At 43.4% G+C, this 10,166-nt stretch overlaps 1 protein-coding gene across 3 annotated transcripts; it reads left to right on the top strand.

Moving 5' to 3' along the window:
• The first annotated feature begins 4,068 nt into the window (after positions 1–4,068).
• On the top strand, positions 4,069–7,623 carry LOC123121750 (pentatricopeptide repeat-containing protein At3g16010). 3 transcript variants are annotated; one of them, XM_044541784.1, is made up of 5 exons: positions 4,069–4,305; positions 4,705–6,531; positions 6,632–6,732; positions 6,836–6,975; positions 7,266–7,623. In XM_044541784.1, the coding sequence occupies exons 1-2, from the start codon at positions 4,236–4,238 to the stop codon at positions 6,519–6,521; spliced, it is 1,887 nt and encodes a 628-aa protein (XP_044397719.1). In that variant the 5' UTR covers positions 4,069–4,235; the 3' UTR covers positions 6,522–6,531; positions 6,632–6,732; positions 6,836–6,975; positions 7,266–7,623. The 3 variants fall into 3 exon arrangements, with proteins under 3 accessions (XP_044397719.1, XP_044397717.1, XP_044397718.1); XM_044541782.1 differs by having other exon boundaries at positions 4,705–6,732; XM_044541783.1 differs by having other exon boundaries at positions 4,705–6,732; positions 7,229–7,623.
• The last annotated feature ends 2,543 nt before the right edge of the window (positions 7,624–10,166 follow it).

Here is a 10,166-nt window from a genome sequence, read left to right as displayed (position 1 = left end):
CTCCCCTAAAGCCCAATAAGGCCCATATACTCCCCGGTGAATTCCCGTAACTCTCCGGTACTCCGATAAATACCCGAACCACTCAGAACCTTTCCGATGTCCGAATATAGCCTTCCAATATATCGATCTTTACGTCTGGAACATTTTGAGACTCCTCGTCATGTACCTGATCTCATCCGGGACTCCGAACAACCTTCGGTACATCAAAACACATAAACTCATAATACCGATCGTCACCGAACGTTAAGCGTGCGGACCCTACTGGTTCAAAAACTATGTAGACATGACCGAGACTCATCTCCTGTCAATAACCAACAGCGGAACCTGGATGCTCATATTGGCTCCTACATATTCTACGAAGATCTTTATCGGTCAAACCGCAGAACAACATACGTTGTTCCCTTTGTCATCGGTATGTTACTTGCCCGAGATTCGGTCATCGGTATCTCAATACCTAGTTCAATCTCGTTACCGACAAGTCTCTTTACTCGTTCCGTAATGCATCATCCCGCAACTAACTCATTAGTTACAATGCTTGCAAGGCTTATAGTGACGTGCATTACCGAGAGGGCCCAGAGATACCTCTCCGACAATCGGAGTGACAAATCCTAATCTTGATCTATGCCAACCCAACAAACACCTTCGGAGACACCTGTAGAGCATCTTTATAATCACCCAGTTACGTTGTGATGTTTGATAGCACACAAGGTGTTCCTCCGGTATTCGGGAGTTGCATAATCTCATGGTCATAGGAATATGTAGAAGTCATGAAGAAAGCAATAGCAACATACTAAACGATCAAGTGCTAAGCTAACGGAATGGGTCAAGTCAATCACATCATTCTCTATGATGTGATCTCGTTAATCAAATGACAACTCATGTCTATGGCTAGGAAACTTAACCATCTTTGATTCAACGAGCTAGTCACGTAGAGGCATACTAGTGACACTCCGTTTGTCTATGTATTCACACATGTACTAAGTTTCCGGTTAATACAATTCTAGCATGAATAATAAACATTTATCATGAAATAAGGAAATAAATAATAACTTTATTGTTGCCTCTAGGGCATATTTCCTTCAAAAACTTCTCTTAATAAAGAAGGAGAGGATGATTCGCTCTTAAGACTACATTTAGTCGTAGAAGTTGCTGGCAGACACGCAACCCAGCTGGCAGTGGAAGAGAAAATAGAAATAAGAGAGATGGAAATCATGAAGATCAGTTTGGAGAGGTAGGTGAAAAGGCAGCATGAACTTCTGCAACGAAATGTTATGTATACGTCTAAACTTTACAGGTTAGAGGCTAGTGGTTTACAAACTGAAAACAAATGTCAAAAAAGGGGTTTCGGGATGATCAAGAGGAAGGACAGAAGATGGAAGATGCATATTTGGACGAAAGAATTGAGGAAGATGAGTTGAATGCAAAAGAGCAACAAGACTTGATCAGGTGGATTATGCTCTTAGTCAGGAATCATTTGGCACTAAAGTTGAAAAGGCTAAAAACGGGAACTTATAGAAAGCAAAGACATTGAGACCATCATAAAGTGTGACAGATTGGGAGATAGAGAGATTAGGAGATAGAAGACCCGGGCAATGAAAGGCTGCTAACAAGGATAATTATGGTGAGAAAAAAATATCCGTTGTCCTTAACGGTTCTAATGATAAACTTTTGCATGTGTCCCAAGATGTGGGCTGAATTTTTGGGGAAAATTGATATGGTTGATTATAATATCAAATAAAATCAATTGAACAAGTAGAGTTGATGTGTGGCTGATTAATAACTCTAATAAAAACTCAAGCCCCATACAGGAGGTGAGGCTGTAATTGAAACATGAGAACATGATATTGAAGATTTTGCTTGGAAATGGGGAAGATAGTGATAATAATGATGAAGAGGAGGAGAGCGGGGAACATTTTAAACATTTATTTTCTCATAAAAAGGGAAAAAAGTAGGACCTCATAGAATTCTTGAGGGAAACCTCATGTGGTGATTGAAGGGCTTGATAAACCTAGTAAAAGGGAAAAAGGTGAAATATTTTCATTTTTATTAAACATGAGAGGTGTTTTCTGGAATATGAGGGGATTTGGGGGGGTGAAGAGGAGATTTCTTAGCGAACTTTTTATGGATATGAAAGTTGATTTTTTAGGCTTACAATAAACAATGAGACAAAAAAATTCTAGAAATGATTTCCAGGCCATATGTGCTGAAAGAGATTTTTATTCGCATCACACACCTGCTAGAGGAAAATCAGGAGGTTTATTATCAGGGTTAATCACAATGTTCTAGATATTATATCTCAAGAAAAATGGGGAATATCATATTAAAATGACTGTACACAATGTGACAAATAATTTCATTTGGGATTTGGTGTTTATATATGGAGATGCTCAGCCTGATGTTAAAGCAAGATTTCTTGCCGAACTATCCAGGGTGATGCTAGTGTTAACCCTATACTAATTGGTGGGTATTTAACCATAATTACGAAGCTTCACAAAAAGATAGAAGTCTGCCACTCGTGGACACTGGAGCTTCCTTTTTAATGTTATTATAGAGCAAGATGGATGGATGGATGTTGTGTGCCCAATGCCGGCCTCAACAATGAACCTAGCCATTGTCGGGCTTGCCACAAAATCGGCGAAAACCAGGTCTTCCACCTTGATCGCCAAGAGATGTTCAGTGATGGAGTGAAATTCGGCAGATCTCGAGGTAGAGATCCTAAGTTAGGCGTCCTGAAACGATGGTAACAAAGACATAAGGATTTTTACCCAGGTTCAGGCTCTCTCGAATAGATAATACCCTACACCCTGCTTGTGTTTATTGTATTGGGGTATAGTACAGAGTACAAATATCTACCACGAGATTGTTGTATAAGATTCTAATGATCTATCGACTAGCCTGTTCTCGGTTTATATAATGTACCAGAGGCCTAGGATAAAAGGAGTCATGGTCGGCTATGTCGGTGGAGAAAAGTCCTTGTCTTGTATGCCAAGTCTTGTGTAACCTTCCTTGTATGCGTCAAGGGGTTCCCAAAAGGGGGTCCTCGACTCAGCCCACCTGGCTGGGAGTCGACATGGTAAGTACCCCTTGGTCCATAACACCCACAATCAAGTCGCGCATGCAAGAATAACGACACAGGAGGCGAGACGCGGTAGGTAGAGAAACAGAGTGCCACCGATGACGGTGTGACCCAGATGGTACCCAGAGATGATAGAACGGGGAAAGAAACGGGATCAACCATGATGCCGGGATGAAAGGATGAAAGTACGCGGTTTTGAAACGCGATACCTGGGGAGAAGGATGGCAATGATGGCAGTCGACGTGCTACTGGAAGCCTTGGCGCCGGAGAAGCCATGAGGTCGGCGGGCAAGGGACGGAGCGGGCGTGGGGAAGGTGGCGACGTCGACGTGGGGGTGGCTAACCTAGGTTGGGCTTGAAGTGGCAGCTGTAGCTCGGGCTCGCCGGACGGAAGCTCGCGTGTTAGCGAGTCGCCGGCGGGGTCGGTCATCCATATTTTTGGCTCCCCTACTATGATGTGAAATCTGAGTCTCAGAAGCTTTTTTTTCTGCTAGGCTTTATTGATCAACATATATGATTACAGCTATAACAAGTGGATCATTAGGCAAACCCAACCACAAACAACTCCCCTGATTTAAAGATAAAGCATGCCTAGTTAATTATTATTTTAGTTGAGCATGCCTCTCTCTCTCTCTCTTTTGACTTGAGCATGCCTTTTTTTAGGGAAAGAGCATCTAGGCTTTATTGCATGTTGTAAATGTTTACATGAATGGATTTCACGTTATGTGAAGCTCCCAACCATAAGTGTCTACCAAGGGGGAGGAAAAAGCTAAATCTATACTATAATCACTAAAGTCGAAATTCGAAGCTCTTGATTGAAAATTAAAAACACAATCACTAAAGCTATTACTATAATCTCTGATCTCTCTAATTATGCTGCCGTAGTTGCTTCCTGCTGCCAGATTGATGTGATTAACCACTTGCTTACAGTCAGACCCAATGGATAGGAATTGCATGAGCATGCCTAGTTAAATTGTGAACTCTCCTGAGCTCGTCAACAAACTCGGATCGAGTGATGCCCTGGTTGGGCTCCCAGCCCCACGGCCCAAATCTGACTCCACCTACATCCTGCAGGGCCCGTTCGTAACCCCTGCGCCTATCCCCACCCCCTCCTCTTCCTCGCCGCCGTATCGTAAGCCGACGGCCGCCGGCCGACGGAGATGGCGCGCCTCCTCGCCGTCCGGGGCATCTCCTCGTCGCCGCACCTCGCGTGGAGGGTAAAGCAAACAGGTGACACACATACCCCCACCCCCACCCATCAACGCTTCCCCTTTATTTCGGTTTGCTAAGAATGTGCTAGGCGTGGGCTCTGTCATAAGTTCCAGCGGAAATTAGGAAGGGTTTCAGGAACCTGACCTTTGTTGTTAGTTGCTATGATATCATTACGTATTACAAGGTCAGATCAGCTTTCTTTATACTGCTAACTCGAGTGAAATCATGTTCTGATGCAGCCATCTGTAACAGTTGCCTTAGTGAGGTAGAATAAATTATTTCCTTCTGAGATTAGTCCTCATGTGTGCTGGATTAGATTGTTGTTTTAATACGATCTCTGTTGCTGTATGAAATGACATTTTTAATACTAATGCCTTTTTTTATTTTGTTTGAAAATCTTGAATTGCTGGCGCACAGAGAATGAGATTGTCCAGATGTTCCAGGCCCAGGTTCGTCAGAGTGAGGAGGCAGTAGCAACCACTGGACCAAGGTACACACATTCCATAAGAGTCATGGATGAGAGGTTCATTAGGATCCTGAAGATATTCAAGTGGGGCCCTGATGCTGAGAAGGCGTTGGAGGTATTAATGATGAAAGTTGATCACTGGTTGGTAAGAGAGGTTATGAACACCGATGTTGGGGTCAGTGTGAAGATGCAATTTTTCAGATGGGCAGCAAGGAAGAGGAATTACGAACACGACACATCCACTTACATGGCATTGATACGCTGTTTAGAGGTAGTAGAGCAGTATGGTGAAATGTGGAAAATGATCCAAGAAATGGTACGGAATCCTGTATGTGTTGTCACGCCGATGGAGCTATCAGACATCATCCGGATGCTGGGAAATGCCAAGATGATCAGTAAGGCAGTTGCAATCTTTTACCAAATCAAGGCACGAAAGTGTCAACCCACTGCTCAGGCATATAATAGCATGATAATCATGTTAATGCATGAGGGGGAGTATGAGAAAGTGCATGAACTTTACAATGAGATGAGCAACGAGGGCCAATGCTTCCCAGACACCGTGACTTACAGTGCGCTCATTTCTGCTTTCTGCAAACTTGGTCGCCAGGATTCAGCAATTTGGTTGTTGAATGAGATGAAGGACAATGGAATGCAGCCAACTGCTAAGATATATACCATGCTAATGGCTTTGCTCTTTAAATTGGACAATGTTCATGGAGCATTGAGTTTGTTTGAAGAGATGAGGCATCAGTACTGCCGACCAGATGTGTTTACTTACACTGAATTAATTAGGGGACTTGGTAAAGCTGGGAGATTTGATGAAGCATATAACTTCTTCTATGAAATGCGACGAGAAGGCTGCAGGCCAGACACAGTTCTTATGAATAATATGATAAATTTCTTGGGCAAGGCTGGTCGTTTAGATGATGCTATGAAGTTGTTTGAGGAGATGGAGACATTAAGGTGTATTCCTAGCGTGGTGACCTACAACACTATAATAAAAGCACTTTTTGAATCTAAATCTCGTATTTCTGAGATTTCATCATGGTTCGAGAGAATGAAGGAAAGTGGAATCTCCCCTAGTCCATTCACCTACTCAATCTTGATTGATGGATTATGCAAAACCAACAGGACGGAGAAGGCTATGATGCTGCTGGAGGAGATGGATGAAAAGGGCTTCCCTCCATGTCCAGCGGCATATTGCAGCCTGATTGATGCTCTTGGAAAAGCCAAACGGTATGATCTTGCACACGAGCTATTTCAGGAACTAAAAGAAAATTGTGGCTCCTCTAGTGCTCGAGTGTATGCGGTGATGATAAAACACTTAGGGAAGGCTGGACGGCTTGATGATGCTGTAGATCTGTTTGATGAGATGAACAGACTTGGTTGCACTCCTAATGTTTATGCTTACAACGCCCTCATGTCTGGATTGGCAAGAGCAGGCATGCTTGATGAAGCCCTTACTACAATGAGAAGAATGCAAGACCATGGGTGTATTCCTGATATCAATTCATACAATATTATCCTGAATGCACTGGCAAAAACAGGAGGTCCTGATCGTGCAATGGGGATGCTTTCTAATATGAAACAGTCTGCAATAAAACCAGATGCTGTGTCATATAATACGGTTCTTGGTGCCTTGAGTCATGCAGGCATGTTTGAGGAGGCAGCTAAATTGATGAAAGAGATGAATGCGTTAGGATTTGACTATGATCTTATTACATATTCATCTATACTTGAGGCGATTGGAAAGGTTGATCAAGAGTGAACTGAAAATGGTCAGTAGGAACAGGATACATACCTTTTGGTAGTGTTCTGCATAAAACATCTTGATCCAAGCTTTAATATTTTTGAGTGATCCTCCCAGTTTTTGTGCAGCACTGCAACTGTTCGATATGAAAAGCTTTTTTTTTTGTGCCACTCAAGTGAACTGTTACTTGGTAAAATCATGGAGGACAGCAGCTAGACAAACGTAGAAGGTGTGTATTTCACCTAGCAAATGACCAAAATACCGTTATGTTCCGTCCTCTTTAATTTTTTGATAATCTGCAGCTGCCTAAATACTTATCTGAATGGTTTCAGAATCACTTTACTCCGCTAAGATTCGAGGGCTGTTTCTGAAAAGTTGAGACCATTTGGTGAAAAGTTAACTACTGTATTTTGAGAGTTTTTTCTTCAGCAATCACCGGTGGAGCGCGCATGCTACAATTCCTGAAGTTACGGTACGTGTTGCCGTGTTTGTGTGGGTAAATGAAATATTTTCAGGCGTTATATTACAGTCAGAACGTAGGAATCCAAAATCAAAGATATGGTAGCCGTCCCCATTTCTCCCCTCTTTATGCGTAGCTTTCCGAACTTCCTTTCCGTTGTTGAAAAATATAGCTTTTCCAGATTTATACGGCGTGAAAACATTTTCTTATTTCCCCCTTGTGTGTTGTAGTTTGGCAGCATTTTTCACACTTTTCTCTTTCACAGGAACTCTGTGGATTCTGACACTAAGAAATACTTGCAGGCTTCCAAATTTGGCATAGCCGGCAAATGTGCCTAATCTTTCCAGCTACTGTGTGCACAGGGGCTTACCTATGGGCTGCCATTGCTTCATTGCTAAGTGTTTGAGCCTTCCGAAACTAGCAAAGAACCAGCAATGCAATAAAAACATGGTAGGCGTCCAGAATCAAGATATTGTCCAAATGACCAACTCAGAACTAACAGCGTGTGAATGTGTCTTTGGCGTCTGTAAAATTTGTGTTGCTATAGAAGCTGATACGGCGTTTGTAAGAAATGGTGTTACTATAAAAGCTATTGTGGTCTTTGCTCTCAGCTAGGGTTTCAAATCAACAGGGTTACTGCAAAAAAATGGTGTTACTATGCGCTTGTTGCTGATGCGGATTTCATACCTGCCCATAACAAGGCTCACGGTGCATGCGGCAGCAAGGCTGATGCTTTTGCTGGCCATCTGGAAACCTATCCTTTTGGATTTTTCGTTTCTGCACCAGGATGCTATATTGTGAGACTTTGTGTTTTGTTCCGTTATCTTTTGTAGTGGAACCCAATCCATTTTGGATCGTATGAAAAAAAAACAAGGCTCACCGAGGAGCATTGTTGGCTAGGCCATGGCACGCGGCCGTGTGTCACCACTGACGACCGGTGCTTGTGAGAAGGGTATATCTTTGCCTCTTAGTGCAGTCAGGGAGGATTTCCTTCAGAAACTCTAGCCCTAGTTTGAAAAATCTCATCATCTGCGAGGATGACGTTATGTCCTTAGCATATGTGTTCATGGGTGAGCATCATTCATAATGTCATTTTAATTTCACTGCCCACTGAAATAATAGCTCCTTCGTTTGCACAATATTTGCAATTTTCTAGTCGGTTGTCATTTATTTGAGCAAATGTCATCTTGATTTTTGTGTTAGACAATTGATTTCAGGCCGAAGACAGTTAAGATCCAACTACACACTGAAAGTATAACTGGACACAAAAGTGGAGTTGGAGTTGCTGCAATAAAGAGACTTCAGTGTTGATGCACAGTTAGGAGAAAACAGGTTAAAGTTACGAGCAAATTCTTTATTATACCAGTACGAGCAACTTGCCAGAAAAAAAAGCCTATAACTTGGCGGCACCACGCGTCAGCCGGGTGATGTTTGGATTGGACCGGACGCCTTTGTAACCGTTGGATGGCGTGAGTGGCAGTCACCGGATCTCAACAGCGCCCAGTTGCTTGCAACATGCTTCATGTTGCGCTTGAAGGTTTGCAACATGAGCCGTGGTGCGACTGGGTGAAGCATTTTTCTACCATTGCAACGCCATCCGTGTTGTGGGAACAAATCCCTGCTGCTGGCCCCCAATATATGGAGTTGCGCCCATCGTGACGCCGACCGTCGCAAAATCAGCTACTGCCAGCCGCCGTAAACTGCTCTTCCCTCTGCTGCCTAAATACTTTTCTGAATGGTTTCAGAATCACTTTTCTCCGTCAAGATGTGAGGGCTGTTACTGAAAACTTGAGACCATTTGGTGAAAAGTTAACCACTGTATGTTGAGAGTTGTTTCTTCAGCAATCACCAGTGGAGTGTGCGTGCTGCAGTTCCTGAAGTTGCGGTACGTGTTGTCGTGTTTGTGTTGGTAAATCAAACATTTTCAGGTGTTCTATTGCAGTCAGAACATATAAGAATCTAAATCAAAGATATGGTAGCTGTCCCCACTTCTCGCTGTACGCGTAGCTTTCCAAAAAAAATTGAAATCAAAGGGGTTTCCCCTCCGCCTCGACTTTTATTAAAACGCCAAGGCAAGTAGCTTTCGGAACTTCCTTTACGTTGTTGGCTTTTCGAGCTTTTATATGGCACGAAAACATTTATTTTCCCCCTGTGTGTTGTAGTTTGGCAGCATTTTAGTACTAGCCAGGTCTTTATTTATCACACTTTTACTCCCTTCGTAAAAAATAATTTACAAAAGTGTTTAAACCACTAAAATTAAGATCTAAACGCTCTTATATTTATTCACGGAGGGAGTATCTTTCACCGAAACTCTGTGGATTCCACAGAGGGAGTACTTGCAGACTTGCAGCCTTCCAAGACTAGCATAACCGGCAAATATGCCTAATCTTTTCAGTTACTGTGCACAGGGGCTTACCTACGGGCTGACATTGCTTCATTGCTGAAGGCGTGCTTGATGGCACACTAAACTTGTCACACTATGCCACGTCACAAGTTAGATAAGTTTGACTGAGTTAGCCCATGTTTGGTTTGCAGCCACACTCATGGAAAAAAAATACTCAAAAGAACTGTGGCAAGTTTATATTAAGTGTATAATCTTTTTTTTCGAGAGTACGCAAATTGCGTACCTTAGCTTTATAGAAAATAGAGGTTTGAATACAAGAAAATGATAGTTTGTTGCGCACAACCTGTCACAACACTCCACACCGGCCAGTCCGAAGACAGCCCCCCACACATGACAACAACAACAACAACAACAACAACAACAAGAAAAGCCTGTCCTAAACTGAGCAGTAAGGCCGCGTCTCAACCAATGCCGCCGCCTCCAAAAAGAACATCTTCATCTTGACTTTCCTCGTTGACGCGCCATCCTAAAGAGGGTGGATGGCGGAATTTGGTCCGTCCCGAGAAAGGCGTCATCTTGGACACGCTAGCAATGGTGACCATAGCGCCCCTACAGAACAATCTTGGAAAGCAGCGAGCGCCGGAGGAAAGCAACCTAGGACCTACAAGCCGTGTCTCCAAACACGATACTCCCAAGAGAGGAACGACGTCGAGGATGCCGCTATCGCGCCGGTCCAACTCCAAACCTAGGCTTTCGCCCGGAGACATCAACCAAACCACAATGAAGCGAGTACGGTGTCAACACACCTCGGCGACGCCTCCAAGGAGGGAAACGACACCCACGGGCGCCGTCGTCGCCG

Source organism: Triticum aestivum, chromosome 5D, assembly GCF_018294505.1.
Source record: "Triticum aestivum cultivar Chinese Spring chromosome 5D, IWGSC CS RefSeq v2.1, whole genome shotgun sequence".
Lineage (NCBI taxonomy): Eukaryota > Viridiplantae > Streptophyta > Magnoliopsida > Poales > Poaceae > Triticum > Triticum aestivum.
This window is presented reverse-complemented; position numbering and strand designations above follow the sequence as displayed.